Source organism: Notothenia rossii (genome assembly GCF_949606895.1).
Source record: "Notothenia rossii genome assembly, chromosome: 4".
NCBI lineage: Eukaryota > Metazoa > Chordata > Actinopteri > Perciformes > Nototheniidae > Notothenia > Notothenia rossii.
The window spans coordinates 61,257,511-61,281,662 of NC_136902.1; the positions used below are offsets into that span (position 1 = coordinate 61,257,511).

The 24,152-nt window shown below is 42.7% G+C and overlaps 2 protein-coding genes across 3 annotated transcripts in view; both read left to right on the plus strand.

Moving 5' to 3' along the window:
• Positions 1–21,696, plus strand: part of LOC307036104 (uncharacterized protein) — a 73,163-nt gene extending 51,467 nt beyond the window's left edge. For both annotated transcript variants that reach the window (XM_079676114.1, XM_079676117.1), the window contains exons 4-5: positions 20,510–20,625; positions 20,746–21,696. In XM_079676114.1, coding sequence (XP_079532240.1) covers positions 20,510–20,625; positions 20,746–20,823 — 194 coding nt within the window. In that variant the 3' untranslated portion in view covers positions 20,824–21,696. The remainder of the gene's footprint in view (positions 1–20,509; positions 20,626–20,745) is intronic.
• On the plus strand, positions 10,080–11,081 carry LOC307037714 (trace amine-associated receptor 13c-like). Its single transcript, XM_079678774.1, has one exon. The coding sequence runs from the start codon at positions 10,179–10,181 to the stop codon at positions 11,073–11,075; it is 897 nt and encodes a 298-aa protein (XP_079534900.1). The 5' UTR covers positions 10,080–10,178; the 3' UTR covers positions 11,076–11,081.
• Positions 21,697–24,152: the final 2,456 nt, after the last annotated feature.

Genomic DNA, 24,152 nt, shown 5'->3' on the forward strand with positions numbered 1-24,152 from the left:
TTCCAACTAAGCTGTTAAAAGAAGTTTTTCCATTAATTAGCACTTCTTTATTAAATATTATGAATATGTCTTTATTATCAGGCTATGTTCCACAATCATTCAAAGTAGCAGTGATAAAACCGCTTCTTAAAAAGCACAACCTCGATACAGAGGTTTTAGCCAACTATAGACCTATTTCTAATCTTCCGTTCCTCTCAAAAATTCTTGAGAAAGCAGTTGCAAAACAGCTGTGTGATTACTTAAAAAACTATGATTTATTTGAAGATTTTCAGTCTGGCTTTAGAACACATCATAGCACAGAGACAGCTCTGGTTAAAGTCACAAATGACATTCTAATAGCCTCAGACAAGGGACTTGTCTCTATTCTTTTTTTGCTCGATCTCAGTGCTGCATTTGATACAATCGACCATGATATCCTATTGCAAAGACTAGAGCACTTAGTTGGCATACAGGGAACTGCTTTAGGTCCTATCTATCTGAACGCTCTCAGTTTGTACGTGTCAACGATGACTCTTCCACGCAAACCAAAGTTAGCCATGGAGTGCCACAGGGCTCAGTGATCGGACCTATTTTTTCACATTATATATGCTTCCGTTATGCAATATTATAAGGAATCATTCTGTAAAGTTTCATCGTTATGCGGATGATACTCAACTTTATTTATCAATCAAGCCTGATGAAATTAATCATCTAAATAAAATTCAAGACTGCCTCAAGGACTTAAAAACGTGGATGACCTTACATTTTTTGATGTTAAACACGACCAAGTTATTGTACTTGGCCCAAAGAATCTACGAAACAAATTATCTAAAGATATACTAACTATGGATGGCATTAATTTGGCCTCCAGTGAGACTGTAAGGAATATTGGTGTTATATTTGATCAGGATTTATCCTTTAACGCCCACATAAAATCAATTTCAAGGACCGCCTACTTCCATCTACGTAACATTGCAAAAATCAGGCATATCTTGCCTCAAAACGATGCAGAGAAACTAGTCCATGCATTTGTTACTTCATGGCTGGATTATTGTAACTCCTTATTATCAGGGTGTACCAAGAAGTCAGTCAAGTCGCTTCAGTTGATTCAAAATGCTGCAGCTCGTGTACTAACCAGAGTTAGGAAAAGGGACCACATTACTCCTGTTCTGGCTGCCTTACACTGGCTCCCTATAGAACACAGGATAGAATTTAAAATTCTTCTTCTCGCCTACAAAGCCCTTAATGGGCAGGCGCCATCTTACCTTAAATAACTCATTATACCCTACTGTCCTACTAGGGCATTGCGTTCCAAGAATGCAGGGTTGTTGGTTGTTCCTAGAGTCTCTAAAAGTACAATGGGAGCCAGAGCCTTTTCTTATCAAGCTCCACTTTTGTGGAATCAGCTTCCGGTTTGTGTTCGGACGGCAGACACCCTATCCGTTTTTAAGAGTGCGCTTAAGACCTTCCTTTTTGATAAAGCTTATAGTTAGGGCTGATTAGATTCAGCCCCTAGTTTTGCTGATATAGGCTTAGTTTGTCGGGGGACATCTTACTTCTTCCTTCTCTCTGTCTATACCTTTGTACTCTCATGTTCCGATTAACCCAGCTTCCCCAAATTTCTTTCTTTTTGGTGTCTATATACGCCGGGATCCGGAGTCATAGATGATCCTGCGGTCCTGTGTCATGGATCGCGAGTCCTGGATCTTGAGTTGTGGCTGTGGTCCTGGATCATAAGTCCTGGATGGATATCCTCGTGGATTCATCTTCCTATTATACACACATGCATTTCCAAACATTTGGACTACCTATGTTGCAAATTTACTATATTTTCAATTTACACACGGCATCTATTGCACGTCTGTCCGTCCTGGGAGAGGGATCCCTCCTCTGTTGCTCTCCCTGAGGTTTCTCCCATTTTTCCCTTTAAACTGTGGGGTTTTCTCCGGAAGTTTTTCCTTGTACGTTGTGAGGGTCTAAGGACAGAGGGTGTCGTATTGTCATACTGATATTCTGTACAAACTGTGAAGTCCACTGAGACAAATGTAACATTTGTGATATTGGGCTATATACATAAACATTGATTGATTGATTGAGACGTAGGATGTTTTCCTTTGCAGTTGTCACCTGAGTGTCTGTGACGACAGTCCCTCGCATTATGGCCTGGCTTTAGACAGCCATAGCACAGTTTATTTTCCTTCGCATATTTCCTTCGTTGGTCCAGAGATTTATTTTTGAACTCAGGACAATAGTGCAGACCATGGTTACTGTCTTGACATAGCATACATGGAGGCCTTAAACTTCTTTTTGCCTGTCCTTTATTTTCAGTCTCTGTGGCTGTCTGTGTGTGGAGAACACTACTTTTACTTCTCCCTTCTTTCAGATGATGTTTCTCTGAGTTCGACTCTGCTGAGTGTAGAGCACGGAATGAAGTAATAGGATTACAGGCAATCTCTGCTTCCATTAACATGAAATCAACAAACTGCTGGAAGTTTGGAAATTATTGTTCGCTTCTCATGACTTGAGTAACCTTTCTGTTCCACTATGATGCTGTCCAGTCAGGTAGCCTTTGAATCAGTTTCTGATTTTCCTCGCAGTCATTCAAAATGTCCAGACCTTTAACATAGGGCATGGCTTCCTGACATGAGTTTAGGAAATCAGCAAATGTCCGTAATCCATCAGCATCCTTTGTGTGTATTTTTGGCCAGTTTGATAGTTTTTCTCTGAATGCTCTCTGTATAATAAAGGGCTGACCATACCTTTGGTTGAGATGGCTCCATGCATCCTTATAGGCTTCCTCATCACTTCTGAAGAAGATGTCATCAAGTATTCTTCGGGCTGGACCTCCTACATACTTTCTCAGATAGTGCAGTTTGTCAGCTGAAAAAATGTTCCTTTTGTCTATGAGTGATGTGAATGAAGCCTTCCACTCAATGAAATGGATCGGGTCACCAGTGAATACAGGTGGCTCTGGTATTGGGAGCCTGTTCAGAGAAATGCTATCCTGGACTGCTTGAGCCAAGTAAGTCACATCTGTCTGTGGAGTTGATGTTCTCACTGCAACATTAGTGGGCTGCTGGATGACAGCTGTATTCACATATTGCTGTGGAAATACACGTTGTTCTCTAGGGTCGATATCAGAAGAATAGACACGTTCCTGCATTACTTCCTGGTCATAGGTTACAAGTTTAGCTCGTGCAGCTCTTATATTCTTTTCTGCCTTCAATCTTTCCAACTCACGTCTCTGAGCTTCAAGTTCTCTCCTTTGTTGCTCCTCTAGGAGTTGAATACTTTCCTTTAGTTTTTCCTCTTCCAACAGCAATTCATACTCTGCTTCCTTTGCTGCTAACTCTGCTGCAGCGTTTGCCCTTGTGGCTGCTACGATGGAGCACACAGAGTGATGGCTGGAGTTGGAGCGTGGACTTCAGGGTGTGGCTGTGGAACCGTAGATAGAGCGAGCATAATCTTTGTTCAGCAGCTCACGAAGACGTTGCCTAACTGCTTCGCTGTCAAAATCTCCATCAATGCCTGTTATCCTTTCATATGCTATTTTAACAATGTCTTTAGTGACTGCTTTACAGGCATCAATACGACGTCTTGTCTCATTGGACGGAGGTAGATGATCTCTTATTTCCATATACACTCTAGTAACATTTTCGTTTTCTTGCTCTAGTGTGTCTATTATAGCTGTAATCTGGCTCTCAGTAATTTCTGACTTTAACTGATCTCTGGCACGACGTGCCTGAACCTTCCATTGTTCATAAATATGAATGAACCTTTTCTCCTTTTTGTGAGCTTCCTCTCTCTGAAATGCAAGCATCTTCTCCGTGGGGGTCTTTAGATGAGTAGAGCGGCGAAGTTCCTCCTCTTCGCTGTCCTTATAAGCATCTATTGTCTGGTCCTTGTCCCCATTGTCTAAAGATGAGTTGTCTGATGCCATTTCGTGAGTGGGTGTCACAACCTTAGACCATCACATCAAGTCCCTCCGCAGTCATCCTTGGTCATGAGCGTGGTGGGAATGATGAGGTGAAGCTCTTACTGTAGCGTCCCCAGCTGAATAATGGTCTAACTCTCAAACTGATGGTATCCTTTTATTGTACACACTTGCATGTATACATTAATTGTCAAGTACCAACGTAAGAGCTAAGAAAAGAAAAAAAACACAATAATTAGCCACCATCTCACAGATAAAACATCTCCATTCCTTATATAGCAGTTTTGCTAATACAAAAGCGTGAACTCAAACTCTGCAAAACTACGAAATAACACCACATAATATCAATAAACATGTTAATTAAAGTAATAACAAACCTTGTGCCCCTATCATAAACGTAACTAATTATCTGAAGTTAATTTCTCCGTCATTCATCCGTCATTACACGTGTTTACAATCCTTCGTTCTCTATTCACTTCCGGCAAAAGTCCCTTCAAAATAAAAGTCCAGATCTTATAACTATCAAAATAAAAGTACAAAACTAAAACTTTACCACAGGAAAACATCGGCACACAAATATAACCACCTCTACAAAAGGTTAAACATATTAAAGGTAATTTACAATAGGAAACAGATAAACAATAGCATATTGATTCAAAGCTGTTAAGACAGCCGTTACTAGAGTTCAGACAATTATAGGAATCTGTGATTTCAACTGGTAACGGAAGGACCTCAAGATGAGAACACAATCGTGCGAACAAAAACACATGCCAAATAGATTGCTAATACAAACGCCACTGCAAGACATTTATTTTATTAGTTACCATTAATTAAAAAAAAAGTGCATTTGATATTTAAAATGCTATCAGAGAGCAATATGTACACTCTTAAAACTACTGGGTTAAAAAATAACCCAATCACAACCCAGTTGCTGAGTCACTATAGGACAGAACACAGGCTGGGTTGTCTTAACCCAGTGGTTCTCAAAGTGGGGTGCGCAGAGGCATGACAGGAGGGGCGCGAGAGACCAGGAGGAAAAATGGTTATTAAAAAACAAAAAACAAAAAAAATCATATTTTGAAAAATTATTGATTCGAAAACAGTATCATACAGTACTATTACGTATGGGTCTCTGTGTTTCATTAAAGCTCGGCTCTGTGTGTGTGTGTGGAACGAGCCATTTTGTATGCGTGCACGAGCGAGAGAGAGAGAGAGCGCACCGGTACCGGAGATTGTTGTTGTTAGCTTCTGGTGCTAGCGAGCTACGCTATCGGATATAAGGAGTTTTTTCAACAACAAAGTGGAGGAGAGTCCTCTCCTGTCAGACTGAGAGCCTCAGTGAGCTAAAGGACTCTCTCAGTGTTATCTCAGTGGGTCTCAAACGTTTTGGTCTCCATTAATGTAAACAAATATTTCCGAGGCACACGAATATGATCATTATAGTTATAAAAAAATAAGAGAATAAATTATGAACATGTATGAAATACTATATGACATTAAAAAAAGAATAAAGTTTAAAAGGGAGTGATTTGTAAAATATCCATAAAGAAAAAGTAAATCTGTTTACAGTTCTGTTTCATATGGGTGTTGAGCAGTGGCGGGCCGTGCATTTCACACCTAGGCCTTCAGTGATGTCCTACACAGTCCTACCTGAATTATTCCACCTCTTAATACCATCATTATGACGCCATGGCTCTAGAAACTATACATTTAGACAGAAACGCAGTATAACCGGGCGTTGCATCACCTTAACATAGTCAAGTACAACAGAGTTATATTAATATTTCCGAAGCATTTATAATCAATATATCCGCATTTACAATTAAGAGTGTTAAACTACCAGCTTTAAGATCGCTTGGATACGGTCAAAACTTAAAAATAAAAGGGGCTTTTAAGGCATTAGTCTACAAAGTTTTATTAAGTCCACCAAACCAAGTTTGTTCACTAAACAGCGCATTGTCGCACCCAAAGCAGTTTCATTTAAGAAACGTGACGATAAAGACACAAACTATTCACTGAAAATAAAAGAAAACAAACAAATAATTTGCATTTGTTCATGAGGATATATTTGCGACAGTGGTGAAAGTGTATTCCTAGCACTGAATGTCCACTTTGATAAAGGTTAAACCAAAACAATTCAACAAGTCTCCTTGAGTACTTTTACTGCACAGCTGAGCCAGTGCGCCACACACATCTCTATATCTCTTGCAGAAGCATCAAACATTTATTTTTTATATATTTGTCATTTTAATTACATATATATTAATTCGTTAATATTGATTTAATATTAACGACATAGAATGACAAAAATATATTAAAATAAAATAAAAAATAAAATGCTTTGTACTCACCAAAACAACTGATTATTTGAATACAAAATCCATCCTCCTTTCTTTCCTCAAGAAGACTTCAATGACTCTGTTGTACAGTTTATCTGTGCGTTTCAGTTCCACCAATAAGTCATTTTCTATAGACATGAAGGCTAATGATGAAAGCCTAGTCTGTCCAGTAGAATTTCTGGCATAAGTTTTAATTCGCTTTAAGGCCGAGAATGACCGCTCGACAGAAGCAGTGGACACAGGGATAGTCACTGCCACACATGCCAATGTGTAAAGCTGCCATATGCTCTCACTCAGATTTTTCTGCTTAAGGAAATCAAGGAGATCAATGGGACTTTTCCTTTCAAAATCAGTCATGGCATACATTACAGTCAGTTCTGTTTTTAGCCGGGACAGATCGAACAGTGTTCCGTGACTCTGTGTTAATTTGGCTAAGGCTGTATGCGGGAATTTTTTCCGGTAGGTCTGAAAGTGCTGGGGGTCCAGGAGGGAGAGAAACATTAATTTTTCGTGGTCTTGAAACCTACTCCGTATCTGGCAAAGAATGTTGTCCAGAATATTGCTGTGGAGTTGTTGGTAGTATGCGCGAAGGTCTCCTTGTGCTGTACGTGGGCCTCTGCGTGCGCTCGGACCACTTGAGATGCGCGCTGTGTCCTCGTAGATCTGACGAAACTGGCACCTCTCTCGCTCAATTGTGTCACAAAACTCGTTCACCCTTGTCAGACAGAATTGTACATCCAATGTTTGTTTCTGTAGTATTCCAAAGAGCACATCTGAATGCTTAAAAATCCCATTGAATGTTTCAAGCAAAAAACAAAACTCAAAATCATCCAGACGTGCATTAAATCCATCAGCGCTAAGCATAGTATCCCCATCATACTCCTCATGATGTTCCAGTATGTGGTCAAACACCTCCTTTAGGGAAACTCTCTTCTCAAAGACTGCATTGACCAATCTCGATGTATATTGCCACCGCGTTGGTGCAACATTAGGAAGACGACGCTTGCAAATGTCATCCAGCAGTTGCGTGCGCTTAGGGGATCTGGAGAAAAATGCTGCAAGGCCATTGAGGCTGGCAAAAAAGACCTTGCATTCTTTAAGCTTTGAGGCCCCTTGAGTCAGTACTAAATTTAGTCGATGTGCATAGCAGTGAATGAATAAGGCCATAGGTGCCCTCTCCTTAACTTTAGCCTGCACCCCGTTTAGTCCAGATGCCATGACCGCTGCGCCATCATAACACTGTGCCACAACTTTATCCAGACTACATTCATATTCCTCCATGAAACGGGAAATAAGAGCGGCAATGTCATCAGCTCGCTTGCCGCTTGTAACATCTTCAAATCTGACAAACCGCTCCTTGACACCTGTGTCCGTCACATAACGCAGGACAAGTGCCAGTTGTGCTACATTACCCACGTCTGTCGTTTCGTCCACCATAACAGCGACAAAGGGTGCTTTTTTAATCTCCATTTTGATCTCTTCTCCCATCACTTCAGCAATAGCATAAATCAGGTCGTTTTGTATTTTGCCTGACGTCCCAGTAAACACTTTGTTTGTGGACAGGTGGTAATGCAAGTCTGTGTTGTTCTCAGCAAGCAAAGAAAGAAGCTCCACGTAGTTTCCTCTGTTTCTGGACTCGGCGCTTTCATCGTGTCCCCTAAATGAAAGTTCCTGTTTACCCAAAAACAGGACACAATCAATCAGTCTTTTCAATATTTCCCTATTTTTGTTCACCCTTTCGTTGTGGAGCTCCGTTTCCCGGCGCACTTGTTCGTTGAGCTGTAGATCCACTCGGGTGTCCCCAAAGGTTTTCAAAAGCACCATTGCTTGTAAGTGCCCAGCCGTGCTTTGGTGTCTCGTTGCTGCCTTGGTTAGACAACTCAAGTTTGCAAATCCAGTGTGGCTCCAAACACCAAATCGATCAGTTGCAAATAGCAGGCATTCCCAGCAGTACAATTTGCAGTGCCTCTCGGAGGCTGTGAGCCAGGGGTACCGCTCGTAGTTAGTGATTTGAAAGTGGCGGACAAACCCTTTCCCCCGCTGTGATAGGCTCGCTAGCGTCGGGGTTGGCCGTTCTCTTCTCACGATGTCTAGCTTTTCTTGAAAAGTTCGTCTTGAAAATGGCGTTGTAATTATATCTGCGACCAAATCGATCTCTTCTCCTCCTTCAGCCATTGTGGGTTGAAAAAAAACAGCTTGTAGAAATCTACACAAATTAGCTCGTTCAAATTCAAGTTCAGTTTGCTAGCTCTACATAGCTCTGCCTCTCAATAGTGCGTATCCAATCAAAAGACGTGCACGTGCTAACGTCATCGTACGCCTGCTAGCTGGCCCGTTGTCGCCAACTCAAAATCTGATTGGTTAACGCCACAGTTTTGTTTCCGTTCACTTTAATCTACAGGCGCCCGCACTGTTGATTCTGAAGGCCTAAGGGCAGATTTCTTGGACCCTGGCAACACATTATGGCTTAAATATGATTGGATAAAAGCTCTAACATAAAGGCCAACCCTCCAAATCTCGTTCTGAGGCTGGAAGCAGCGCAACCAAGAGGAAAGCTATGAAATGAAGAGAATAGACTACAGGGAATAATTTAATACATATTTGTGGAAAAAATATATCAAAATTTAATTTATATTCTGATGATGTTTAGGCCAGCAGAGAAGGCCTTGCTGGCCCTGACGGCCCACCACTGGTGTTGAGAGATGTATCCATAGATCTCTTCATTTTGCTCTCAAAGTGCACCAGATTGATGCTTTTAACCTCAATATTTAAAAATCTTCCCGGGGGAGCTTGCCCCCGGACCCCCCTATGTAAGGCCACCTATAAAAAATAGCACTTTACCCCTGCATTCACCTATATGCCGTGAGCTGATTATCGACCCTTCATTGTAATTGTCACACTGTGTATATGCGTGGGGATTGTTGCGTCAAGCTACCCCACACCACCCCAAAATAAATCTCTGGCGCCGCCACTGAGCCTGACTATTTGTGTTGGGGGGGCCCGACTTTTTTTTTTCTCCAAAGGGGGGGCGTGACAGAAAAAGTTTGAGAACCACTGTCTTAACCCATGTGCTGGGCTGGATAATTGTAACCCATGTGATGGGTTGTTTATTTGACCCAAGCTATTGATTGAAATTCACTATATTGTTGGGCTAAATAGAATATAATAATAATGTTTAATAGTGTAATGAATAATCTCCAAACACACCGTATATATATATATATATACGGTGTGACTGTGTTTGTCTATTGTTGTGACTTAGATGAAGATCAGAACACATTTTATGACCAATTTATGCAGAAATCCAGGTAGTTCCAAAGGGTTCACATACTTTTTCTTCCAACTGTATATATATATATATATATATATATATATATATATTAGGGCTGTCAAACGATTAACATTTTTAATCAGATTAATCACAGCTTCAAAATTAATTAATCATGATTAATCACCATTCGAACTATGTCCAAAATATGCCATTTCTTTATGTATATTTTTGTGGGAATGGAAAGATAAATGAAAGAAGGCGGATATATCCATTTAACATACAGTCTTTACAAAATGTTCTTTACTCAGTTTAAAAATGACATAACTGTTTGTTTGTCAGTCTTTCTAAAACACAAAATATTGTGTGATAGGCTGTTTGTGATAAATTGATGAAACCCTCTCTGATTGGATGGCCCAGGACGACATACTGGAAGGCGTTGTCGATGCAGATGTTTTTTTGTGTGGCTAAGACAACCATCAACCCTAACACAGATCTGTGTGTCTCTGTTGAGGCTCTGCATCACATCTTTGGTTCCATCATGACGTTTAGCCTTTCTCAGGAGCAGTTCTGTTTTCCGGGCTCTAATGCCTCGTGTGTTACGGATCAGTTCAATACGGGGACAAAAGTCGCCCTTTACTTGTTGTTTGTTTCATGTATGCTGGTTACCATTTTAGGCAATTTTATTGTCATGGTATCAATAGCTCATTTCAAGCAGTTGCATAATCCCAGCAATGTGCTTGTTTTATCTCTTGCTCTTTCGGACCTTCTTGTGGGTGTCGCTGTGATGCCCTTCAGCACCATTCGGACCATTCATGGCTGCTGGTTTTACGGGGATGATTTCTGTATGCTTCACTCAAGTTCTGATATGTTTCTTGTATCTGTCTCTATATTCCACCTCGTTTGTATTGCGGTGGATAGGCAACAAGCAATATGTAATCCTCTGCATTACTCTAGGAATATCACCATGTCAGTGGCGTGGATTATGGTATGTGCAAGCTGGGCGTTGGCTGCCCTCTACTGTTATGGACAAATTTACTCAAAAGCTAACGTAGTAGGGTTAGAGGAGTATATGGAATCGATAAAGTGCCTCGGCAGTTGTAACCTTCTCTTCAACCCCCTTTGGGGAATCCTGGACTGTGTAACTACATTTTTCTTTCCCTGCACTGTTATGGTTTGTCTGTACACTAAAATATTTATTGTGGCAAAAGAGCATGTCAGAAAGATTGGAGATATGGGCAATTGTTCAAACGATAGAGGGTTGGTTAAACAGTCTGAGCATAAGGCTGCAAAGACTCTGGGTATTGTGCTTGGAGCCTTTATCTTTTGTTGGATGCCGTTTTTTACCAACACAATAATCGATGCTTTTACTGGCTTTAACACACCTGCTGCTCTCTTCGAGGCTTATGTTTGGTTGGGTTACTTCAACTCAACCTTAAATCCAATAATTTATGCCTTCTTTTATCCTTGGTTTAAGAAGTGCTTTTATCTTATTGTCAATCTGAAAATACTTAACCCCCATTCTTCAACCATAAATGTGCTTACACATTTATGAAAGTAGTGGTGAGTATTTTTATGGAAATGATTGCATTAAGAGCAGTTTTAAATGCATTTGTTACAGATAAAACAAAAGCTAGATGAAAGATTCAAAGAATTCAAAAAGCTTTTATTGTCATTGTACAGAATACAACAAGATTTATAGTCACTGCTCCAGCGAGTGCTTTTTAAACAGATATATTAAAACACAGATTAAAAGGAATGACAGTTTCGACCAGCAAGTAGTGCACACAGCTTCGATTAATAAATAAATGAATAAAATAGAATTATAACAAGTTGTGAAAAATAAATGTTTGCAGATCCAAAAAAAATCCTTAAGTATTGATTGAATTCATAGATTCAGAATGTAATGATTGACATCATAGATTCAGATTTTAAAAAGTCCCATACATTTTTCTTTTTTCACATCTGTGGCCGATATATACACTTTGGATTTTGTCTGGTGTTTTTGCATTTAGGAGATGTCTAATTTATTCCTTATCATGTATTTTATTCAATCCTGAATCTGTCTTCTAGTGTTGATATATTTAAAGCTGTGTAAAGCCTGACTTTCTAACAATCAGTCGGTCAGGCAGTGTCCCGAACATGTCGATTAGACAATATCCCAAACAACCTCATCTTACTGTGGCACTAACCGAAGGCTGTATGTGTTAAGTTACATTTTCAGTTTTCAGGGCCACCGTAAAAGTTTCAAATAAAAAAGCATTGTATGGATATTAAAAAGAGACAGCTGAAGTGATACTCCAGCCAAAACCCTTTATGAATACGAAACACTGGCTACAGCCAGACATGAATCTGGCTTTGAATTTTTCAGCTGTGGAGCAGGATGGATCCAAACTCATAGGAAACTTAGAACGGATACAAGGTTTGGTCAAGACAACTAATCAGGGGAAACATTGCCGGTTTATCAAAGGTCACATGATTGCAGGGCTAATGGTGAACAGATAGAGCTAATATGGCGGACGAGAAAACATATTTCAAAATAAAATAGGAAACAGATAAACAATAGCATATTGATTCAAAACTGTTAAGACAGCTGTAGTTCAGACAATTATAGGAATCTGTGATTTCAACTGGTAACGAAAGGACCTCGAGATGAGAACACAATCATGCGAACAAAAACACATGCCAAATAGATTGCTAATACAAACACCACTGCAAGAAATGTATTTTATTAGTTACCATTAGGTTAAAAAAAAGTGCATTTGATATTTAAAATACTATCAGACAATAACGTGTATATAACTGTATCAGGTCAGCATGTCCTATTGTCAGAACACATACCCCTCACAAAACAGACTCCTAGCATAATCCACTCACCAAAAGGCCTCTGAACAAACCTTGGGCTTTGCAGAATCCTTAATGACGGTCGTAAATCAGGTGTTCTCAGTGTCACGGTTCATAATTTGTCTAAACTTTAAAAAGCTTTGTCCACAGTGGGCATATTCTTCATTTGTGGGAGACTTTACGGAAGCCCTTACATTTTGGCTTAGTTTAGTATAAAAGGTTTTTCCAGCATTCTGCTGCCTGAAGCACTTCAAATCATCAAATAGACAAAAGACAATGGAAAACAGTATTTCCTAGTAACCACCAAGTATGATCCAGAAAGAGAAGTGAAGAAGAGAAGAGCTGCTATTATACATTGCACATGGACCCCTACTTGTTATAAGATAAGATAGCACACAGCCCTTGTAATCTTCTAACTGGCATAAACCCACAATAGGCTTCTGTCATAGAAGAAACTGCAAACTAAAGATAATTTGATTTCAGTGTTTTATATTCAAAAAAATAATTTTGTGTGGAATATCAATTGGAAATTGCCAACACAACAGGAGCACATACATGTGCAAGGGTTAAATCCTGTAATATCAATGTAATGCCAAAAAACTGCAATATGTCATAACTGTACAGAATATATCAACCCTATAAACAACTATGGATCAGCATGATTGTAAAGCCCTGTGTCTTTAAATATGGCATGTGTACAGTAAAGCAAACATTTGATGTTCAAGCGTATGATAACTAAATAATTGTTATTTCATTTTGTAAGATATCAATTATTGTTCATAAAAAAGCATTAATCAGAAATGTGCCTGTCTTGTAATTTTACTGATGACTTTTAAAGAGTAAAGCAAGCACTGCTGAATAAAGTATGATTTTATCTTTTATGAAACGTTTTTTTTCATATGGAATGAAGTTGGAGGTCAACCAATCACAGAGCTTGAGGACTAATCACGGGGTTTGTCGAGCAAAGCGGAATGATAGCTGAGGATTCTGGGTAGTTTAGTGTCTTTGGCAATCCTGAACGCCGAAAAAATATTTGTTTCTCCGAATCCAAGGGGGAAAATACAAAAGCATTGTACACAATTTAAACCAATCAATGTTGTGTAATTAACAAGGATAATCTGGTGTTTTTGAGTTGATGAGTAGTGCAGATATCACTGTAAAATCAATCGACAGTAAGAAGAATACTTACTTCCTGACCAAGCGTCGCTATTGGACTATCAGGGAGTGAGACTGTGTTGACTATGACGTGGAGGGCTCCCCCCTCCTGCCCTAAAGCAGGGGAAAAGAGTCCTCCAGCCCCCATATTTATGAAGGGGCCTGGCGTTGACCAAGAAGCCGCCGTGCATATGTCCTCCACACTCACGCCGTTAAATAAGACTGTTGACACAGCCACAGCTCGTGTAGAGTGTGTACGGACCCCCGTGGGAAGGCTCTCCCCGCCAGGGGCGGACTGGGACTAAAATTCAGCCCTGGAAACTGACCCAGTCCGGCCACATGAAATGTCAAATGTTAGAAATCCGCTGTTTATTATTTAAAGTTTTATGTCCGACTTGCTCCTTTTTTCCTCTCTGTACACAGCTCCAGTTTGGGCATTGGCCTGTCATCAGATTTCATTTTTAGTTGCTGCTGTAGCGGAAGTTTTGTAAAATTATTTTTGATGAACTCCAAATCTCCACCCTCCATAATTGCACTTGCTTCAGTTGCTTGCTATTTTTTAAGGGCGGTGATGACAGTTACAGTACGAACTGAAGTTGATGCGATTTGATTGGATTGTGAGGCATGACGTTAGCCTCATCTGATTGGTCAATCCCTCGATTTCTTTCACCAAGGGAAGCCAATTTCGGCTAGCCTCCTCTCGCAACAGAGAGTGCAATCTACTGTTTTATCATAACATCTAGAGGGGCGCTGTTTCACTCTTTGTAAAATACTCAATAAGAATGGGGGAGAGATGGGCCGGTAGAATAATTACCAAAACTAAACAAGGTGTTTTTATTTATTTATTAAAATTATAACTACAATCCAAAAAAACAGGGGAAGCCTAGCTTCCCTTGGCCTCCAGGAGAAAACGCCACTGAGTTCAAGGGATAATTCTCACCCACCTCTTGCTCTTGCCTGCACTTGTATGTGCCTGTTGAGCTGGTTCTTCCACCAGCTCAACTCTATCCCTCATCATGAACGCAGGAGGCACCTTCATCATTCTCTTGATCATCTTGCACTTGTTCTAAGCTGCTGCTGATAGTGCTTGTAGCAGCGCTGCTGCCAAAAAGGTCTGTCAATTTGCAACATTTATATGCTTCACCTGCGAGCGACTTCACCTTTTTTTCTCTTGCCTTCTCGGCCCCACCTTTTTCTTTTCGTTTTCTTTTATTTTTATCCATGTTTTTTCATTCTCCCTGTCTGCTGCGGCATCTAATCCCTTCTCTTCGTGTGGCCGGTCTTTTTTCTTCTTCGTGTGTGATTATTTGACAGATAAGAACCACACAACTGCATTAGCGGCCGCCCTCTGTCGGCCATCAGCGCAACTTAAATTATGACGTTAAACAAAAAATGTTTAAAGGGCCGGCCGGCCTTCAACGGCCCTTGACGACCGGCCGTTCTGTGGTTCTCCAGATTCTACAGATGGCCAGTCCGCCCCTGCTCCCCGCCTGTCTGTAGACATGTGCAATGCACTCGCAGAGCCAGCCTGCCAGGCGTTTATTGGACAGGGCTTTCCCGGTCACCCCGCCCCCGAAGCACACAAACAGCTGTTCAGTGCGTCTAAAGGCCCTGACACACCAAGCAGTCACCGGATAACTCGCCGACGCTGACTGTTGCGTCGCCGTGTTATCTTGCGTCTTGGACATGTGTCGCACTGGAACACACCGCAAAGACTTCAGCCGAGCACGTAGGAACTGCGCATGCTTGAGTGGCAATAACTCTCCTTACCAGCAGGCGGCGGTAGTGTGTATTCCTCATTCAAAAGAGACAACAACCGGAAGACAGAGAAGAAGAACAGACTGCGTGATCTAAACAAACAACAAATAGCGTGTGTATTCCATTTTCACCCTCGTCCATCGAAAACATGTTTCGTGCGGTACTGGAGCTATCAGCCATTGGAGTGTTGCTTGAGGAAGACATTCTCAAGCAACCGTTTCGCTTCCCATGCGCTGATTCGCTAGCTGAACAGCCAATCAGAGTGATTTCTTTGTCCTACTGCTTGTGGCCGACGCACGGCCATGAAAGGCCAAATAAGGCGTGTCACGGCCGACGGTGCGGGACACACCAAATTGAGTTTGGGTGATAGGGCACGCTTCGCCGTCCGACTAACAAAAACGGCCGATTTCGGCCTGGTGTGTCAGGGCCTTAAGGGCAGCCGTGCGCTCCACATAACATGATAGCGCACGCACTGGGCAGAGGAGGTGCATTTTAGCCTTCCTTGCCTCACTATGGAGTGGAAGATTAAAGCCCCCCAACTGAATAGCCCTCGACCTGAACACACTCCTTATGCTCTTGGGCACAAAGGAGGGGTTTGGTCTGAGTGTCGCCCCGCTCCGGTCACCCCGGATCAACAAGCAACTCGGGTGCATCGATAGAGCGGTTAACTCGGACACTCTCTTGGCTGAAGTTAAGGCAAGTAGCAATGCTGTCTTCCACGACATTGCTTTCAGGGAGGAGAGCACCAGAAGCTCAAATGGTTCTGCACCAGCGGCAGGTCCCACTGCGGGGGCAGAGGCCTGCACTACTGGGCGCAGCCTCCTGACCCCCCGTAAAAACCGCAACATTAGTGGCTGACTAAAGGCTGATCAGACAATCCACCCTGTTTTAGCCTGTCCCTCTCAGGAGCCAAGCCTGGAGAGGTTGGCCCCAGAGTGGGTAACACCCCGATTGCACCTGCCTCTTGAGACATCGCCCCCCAGAACTGGGGAAGCGCCCAGGGCTGGCCGACCTTCATTTGTGTCATCTCTGAGTTCCTCGGAGCCCCGACGCAATCCGGCGCTACTAGGATGATTGACAGACGTTCCCGCCTCACTCTCCCCAGGAGAGGGAGAATGAGATGCAGCGGTGGAAAGGCGTGGAGCAGCATTCTTGGCCATGGCTCATGTGCAAACACGTCCACCCCCAAGGGCGGGTCGTCACTCAGAGCCATGGAGCACCACAGGGCACAGTGGCTGTTGCGCTGGCAGTTGAACAGATCCACCTCTGCTGTCCCGAACTGGGCCCAGATCCTCGACATGAGGTCGGCCCCCCTGTTCTCCAGACCCGGAATGTGGAGGGCTCTTAGAGATAAAACCACCTCTGAAGCCAATAACCACAGTTTCTCCGCTGTGGTCAACAAAGCGGTGGAGCGGACTTCGACCTGCCTGTTGATATATGCCACTGTGTTGCTGTTGTCGCTCCTGACCATTACATGTCCTCCCCGAATTAAGGGTTTGAAATGCTGGAGGACCAACACTACTGCCCGTAGCTCTAGGAGCTTGCTGTGCCGTGTTTCTCTTAGGGACCAGCGCCCACCTATAGCTCTCCCCAGGCAGGTCCCTCCCCATCCTGCTCCGGATTTGTCCGTGAACACTGTGATGTAGGAGGTCACCTGTCCCAGTGGAGAACCCTTATGGAGGTAATCCGGGGACCCCCAGAACCGGAGGTTTCACTCCGCTGAGGGGGGGATTGTCACCAGACGCTGTTTGTGCCTCTTGGGATATAAACGCAGGCTTGAGAGAACCACCTCTGCAGGCGGCGCATATGCAGTAAGAGCGGGATCACAACGTGAGCAGCCGCCATGAGACCCAGAGTCTGCATGATAGTCAAAGCTGTCACTGTTGCCCCCTGTCGCAGTCTACAAACTGCCCGAAGCAAGGACGCCTGTCTGCTTTCTGGAAGGGTGGCGCGTAGCCTGCCTGCATTGAGCACCACTCCCAACGCCTGTTGGTGAGGTATGGGGGTGCTCTTCTTCCAATTGATCGCAAAGCCCAACTTGGTTAGGTGTAGGATCAATTGGGCTGTGTAAAACATTGCCCGTTCCCTGGACCTGGCCATGACTATGAGGTCGTCCAGATAAAAGAAAACTCATGCCACGGGCGCGCAGCGGCTGGAGCGCTGTGGCCACACATTTGCTGAACGTGCGTGGGGACAGGGAGTAGCCGAACAGTAGTCTGTTGTATTCGTAGGCCTGGAAGGCAAAACGCAAATACTTTCTGTGTTTCCGAGCAATCTCGACATGAAAGTAAGCGTCCTTCAGGTCGATGGTTGTGAACCAATCGCCTGGCTGCACCATTCCCAGTAACAGTTTTATAGTTAACATCTGGAATTTTCTGCATGCAATGTGGAGATTCAGGCTGCGAAGATCCAGAATGGGCCTGAATTTGCCTGTCTTCTTGGGAACCGGGAAGTACAGGGAATAGTGCCCCTCCTCTCTGTCTTGAGTGCGCACAGCAGACACTGCCTGTTTTTGTAACAGGGCCTGAACCTCTGCCGAGAGGAAACCTTGTCGACTAGTTGTTACGTCATAATAAAGTCACATAAAGAGAGGTGTAAAACTGTATTTTGTATTGCAATGCATACTGTTACGATAAACACTGTCACAAAGCAGCATTTTAATTTGGGTTACATGGGTTACATGGCTGATTAAATAAAAAACAGTAACTGGACTCACCAAATCTACTGCAAAAACTCTGTTAAGAACATAAATGCAACGTAAATCCAGTGCGCATTGCACAACACTTTACTCGCTGTCACTGTCCTCCTCGATAACGATGTCCACCCTTCCAGGTTTTTTGGTTTGCGAAGACCAAAGCATCAACATGTGAGGGAAGGAGGCTTGACCGCTGTCGGGTGACAGTGGTGCCTGCCAGGGAAAACATCCGTTCACTTGGGGTGCTGGTGTAGCCAGGTAGCTCCTGGAAAGCTTGGCTAAACGGGGGAAGCGGTTCACATTTTGTGCCCACCACTTCAGAGGGTTATCCATTGTGGGGATATGGGGTGTCTGCTGGCAGTAATCCCGTAGGTCATCCGCGCCACTGTTGACCCTTGTTTACTTGTTGCTCTCGAAATGAGGTCCTAACAGCTGTTCAAAGAGGGTTCACTCCGTTCACTTGGGGTGCTGGTGTAGCCAGGTAGCTCCTGGAAAGCTTGGCTAAACGGGGGAAGCGGTTCACATTTGGTGCCCACCACTTCAGAGAGTTATCCATTGTGGGGATATGGGGTGTCTGCTGGCAGTAATCCCGTAGGTCATCCGCGCCACTGTTGACCCGTGTTTACTTGTTGCTCTCGAAATGAGGTCCTAACAGCTGTTCAAAGAGGGGGTGCAAGTGGAGCAGGCTCGTGAACTTTTAGCACCGGAGCTAAACTGAAACTGTAGATTGCATAGGTGCGGCGCACTTGCGCATAAGATGAGGACCCCTGAATGTCGGACGTGTTTTGCTGGAGCATTTTGCAGCACCTCAGCGCCAATGTCGGCATCCTCATCTCCCACGTTTGCCTCGATTTTGTTCACGATTAGATGACTTGGGCCTACAGCGCCGACTAGTGGTAGAGGTAGTCGACTAGTCGACTAGTCGATTAGTTGGTGAAACCCCTAGCATAGCGCGGTTTATCACTCTCACCCGGTTTATCACTCTCACCCGCGCAGTCTTTTAGGGGTCTTTCTGTCTCTGATGGATCGTCTGAGGGTTTCTCTCTCCATTTCCATTTCAGAGTGATTGATATTGCTTCCATTTGCATTCTCCTCCGGAGTTGCTTGAGTTGGCAAATGGACACTCAGGACCTGTTCAGGTAGGTATGCTGGTTTCTGTCCAGCAGGTGGACTGTTTCCACGGGGATCAGGTAGGTTGCTTTCTGCAGGGTTTCTAGCAGATAAGTCACAATCAGAGGTTCCCACAGGCCCGTCTTCAGGGAAAGCTTCGGCTACATCTGAAGATGTTTGCTCAACAGTAGATACCATTTCAAGAGGCTCTTGTTCAATGTCATTAAGGGGCTGTTCTGTAGTTTCTGAGATATTATTGAAATCTACAGACTCCACACTTAGGTATCTGTGACCATCGTGAAAATATTCATCTGGGTCAGATTGGGATTCGTTCTCATCAGCTCCATCAGAGCTTTCTTGTCTTGGTTGCTGTCGAGTTCTTGGCCGTCTTGGGGGCCCTTGTGTGTAAAGGCCCTGACACACCAGGCAGTCACCAGAGAACTCACCGACGCCGACTGTTGCGTCGCCGTGTTCTCCTGCGTCTTGGCCATGTGTCGCACTGGAACACACCGCAAAGACTTCAGCCGAGCACGTACGAACTGCGCATACATGAGTGGCAATAACTCTCCTTACCAGCAGGCGGCGGTAGTGTGTATTCGTCATTCAAAATAGGCAATAACCGGAAGACAGAGAAGAAGAACAGACTGCATGATATAAACAAACAACAAATAGCGTGTGCGTTCCATTTTCACTCTCGTCCATTGAAAACATGTTTTGTGCGGTACTGGAGCTATCAGCCATTGGAGTGTTGCTTGTGGAAGACATTCTAAAGCAACAGTCTCTCAAGAGGCGGAAGCGAAGAATTAGGAGAAACCGCACTAAATGGGTGAAATCATGGATACTACAGCGAGAAGCTCATGGGGCTTTCCCGAACCTGTGTCGAGAGCTGGAGTTAAATGAGTTGCCAGATTTCAGATATTTTGCTCGGCTTTTTCCTGTTCAGTTCCACATGTTGGAGGAACTCATCACTCCAATCATCCAGAGGGAAAACACCAACTACCAGGATTGTATCTCCATGGGGACACATCTGATGGTTAAGCTGTGATTTTTGGCAACAGATATGCAAGCTAAAGATGTTGCTATATTTAAAATTGCAGCACTTTGTATATTATTGTATATTGTGCTTTAGTAAGTAGTAATACCGCCGTGTAACGTAGATGTACTAGTGTAAGTACAAAACCAAAGTATCAAAGTACTGCTTGGTTGCTTGAGAATTTACCAAGGGATATATAAAGCGTTATCTACTTCCTATAATAATGCATGTTAAAATATTTCATTATTATATTTTGTATCATTTGTCTGAATCTTCATAGTAGCTAAAGTAATCAACTATCTTGTAAACTATAACCTGTAGTTTTGTAGCTAATGAGTGCTTTGTTCCGCTGCTTGTGTAGATAACTCAGTTATGTGTTTGTTAATATTTGCAGGGGAAAGCTTCAGGAGCCTTTCCTACCAGTTCCGAGTGGGAGTATCAACCATCTGGCAATTCGTTCCTGCAACCTGTCCAGCCATTTACGAGGTTTTGAAAGAGAAATACCTGAAGGTATGTGTGGATACTTACTGGTTTTACTGTGCAAACTGTATGTAATACAGTGAGGTCTGTAGGCATTTGAAAAGCAAATGTTTGGTTTGCCATATGAAACATGGGACTTTTGTTTTTCAGTTCCCAGACACAGTCGAAAAGTGGCAGCAAGTAGCTGATGGACTCCAGGCTCAGTGGGACTTCCCAAACTGCCTATAGGTGCCCTGGATGGGAAACACATCAACATCCGCCCCCCTCCAGGAACTGGATGAACCTACTTCAACTACAAACATACATTTTCCATAGTGCTATTGTCACTGGTCGACAGCAACTACAAGTTATTGTATGTAGATGTAGGTTGTAATGGGAGGATTTCAGATGGTGGTGTGTTTGGTGGATGCTCACTGCAGGATGCCTTGGAGAGTAGGACATTCAACATCTGCATTCAACAAGGTGCATCTTTATGTAGAGAGTAACGAAGTAGTGTAATATATTACTTTTTTTAAAGTAATATGTAATATGTAATATATTACATTTTTTTTGTAATGACCCCATCTCTGTTCCTAACCACCATAAACATTCAAGGCACTGCCAAAGTGGAGGCCATTGTTTTGGCTTGCTGCGCTCTGCACGACTTCCTGCGCACAGAGAACTGTCGCGCATACATGGCTGAAGTTTTTGACCAGGAAGGACCCGATCATGGCACTGTCCCAGGAAGCTGGAGACAAGACACTGGCCTACGGCAAGCCACCCTGCCACACACCACCAATAATCCAGCTCGAGCCAAGCATCACAGGGATGAACTATGCCAATATTTTAACGGTATTGGTGCAGTGCCTTTTCAGTGGGATAAGATATAGCACCATCTTTTTCTCTCATGGTTGTTTGGCTTATAAAGGGGTTGTGTTGTGATATTTTCCTCAAGCTTTGGTAAAGTCTATTCTTTGAATGCAGATTTGGGTTCTGCCCGCTCTGTATTAATATCATGCGGATTTTCCTGTCATGTTGACAGGTTATCATCATGTAGGCGTTGATAAAAGCTCATTCTAATGTTGTGTTATGTATTTATGAAGGTACAAAATAAAGTTTTACATTGCCTATCCTGCTATTTGTGTTTATTCTTTTAATCACACAGCGATAAGAAACAACAATAATGTGCCTACATAACTGTCAGTTGCAGCCCTAGCATTAGTATTGGTTATAGTAACAGCTACAACATCAAAATTATTCTAGGCAGATTTAGGAGGATAATGGGAGAATGAACAGCGGTAGACAGTATCTCATTTACTTAGACACTGTACTTAAGGACAATCTTGCAACTTTATACTTCTGCTCCACAACAGTTCGAGAATGAAGAAACCATCACGTATGAAAGGTTACATGTGAATAGAGGGGCAGAAAACCGTCTTGCACATTTAAATTTCAATCTTGAACAATGAACAGCGGTAGACAGTATCTCATTTATTTAGGCACTGTACTTAAGGACAATGTTGAGGTACTTGAGATAAATCCTGCAATTTTATATTACTGCTCCACTCCCTTTCAATGTACTTTATACTGCGCTACATTTATTTGATAACTTCAGTTAACTTTGAAGATTCAGAACACTACAAAATATAATCAAGACATATTTTATCATGTATAATTATAGGTTAAGATAAAATGTTATTGATCCCATGGTGAATTTCATAAGCTACCCAGCAGTATATAATGTAATTTAAATCAGCTCCTCCACTTCAGCTCTATGTTGTGTTATCTAATGGCTGTAGTATGAAGGTACGAAATAAAGTTTTGCATTGCCTATCCTGCAGAAACACCCATCTGAATAATGGCCACTTTTTGCTAAATTGAATGTATGGAGGTATGAAGGTAAGAAATCAAGTTTTGCATTTTTCAGTATCGGTAAAAAATGGTTTATGATCAAAATAAACAATAATAATACAAAAAGAAAACAATCAACAAAAATATAATAGAATAAAAATACTATGCAATACAAAAAAACATTTTTATTGACACAACTGTCTGTAAAAAGAATTAGCCACATCTTTAAAAATGAGTGAACTTTATGTACAAAAAAACAGACAAGACAAGTGAAATGTCTAGAGACAAGTGAAATGATTAGAGGTTTCATTTTCCTCTAAGTACTCGAAGAAGGTATTTTCCACCTCATCAGATGCGACGCTTCCTGAATCAGGTGGAAAATACCTTCTGCAACAGCCGCAGTCTGTGCTAAAACACTTTGGAAGACATTGTAGACACATTGTGATGGCTCTATTCAGATGCTAAAACGTACTTCTAGAAGATTCAGGACACTACAAAATATAATCAAGACATATTTTATCATGTATTATTATAGGTTAAGATGTTACGCTGATGACACCCAACTGTACCTCAGGATCAACCCCACCTCCTCTGCAGCCCTGCCTTCACCCACACTCACTGCCTGCCTGGAGGAGATACAGGCGTGGATGAAGCAAAACTTCCTGAAAGTCAACAGCTCCAAGACCGAAGCCATCATAGTTGGCACCCCGCACCAGGTTCTGTCCTCCACCAACACCACCATCACCTTCTCCGGCCAGGACATTACCCTCCCCTCAATAGTCACCAACCCGGGTGTGAAAATGGACGCCCATCTGACCTTTGTGGCTCACATTAAACAGCTGTGCAAGAACTCCTTTTATCACCTCAGGAACATCGCCAAACTCCGCCCCACACTCACTCTGTCTGACACCGAAAAGCTAGTCCACGCCTTTGTCTCCTCCAGGCTGGACTACTGCAATGCACTCCTCATCGGGATCCCTAACAAAAGCATCCAGAAGCTCCAATACATTCAGAACAGCGCTGCTATGATCCTGATGCTCAAATACAATCACATCACCCCCATCCTTAAATCACTACACTGGCTCCCCTTGGAACTGAGGATCGAATTCAAGGTCTCCGTCCTCACCCACCAGTGTATCCATGGAACTGCCCCTCCCTACCTCAAGGAACTCCTCACCCCCCATACCTCCTTGCGGACCACCCACTCCAGCAACTCCAACTTCCTCAAACCCCCCAGGACTAAGCTCCGTACTATGGGAGACCGGGCCTTCTGCTCGGCTGCCCCCAGTCTGTGGAACGCTCTCCCTGACCACATGAGAGCACCACAGACCGTGGAGGCTTTTAAAAAAGGCCTCAAAACCCATCTTTTCAATAGAGCCTTTCCCTAGACCTTTTATTTATTACCACCCTTTTATTTCATTCTATTTTTATTGTTTGTTTTTTTATTGCTTTTTATTAATTCTACCATGTTGTGTAATGTTTTTATACTGTTCATGCTCACTGCCTGTAGCACTTCGGGATTGAAGTCAAATATGAAGTGCTTTATAAATGAAACCCATTATTATTAAAAGCGTTATTGATCCCATGGTGAATTTCATAAGCTACCCAGAAGTATATAATGTAATTTAAATTAGCTCCTCCTTTACCAGCTGCAACATTAAGGTGATGAGCACATCCATAATTATAATACAATAATACATATAGTATTCTGTTATTGTTATATTTAC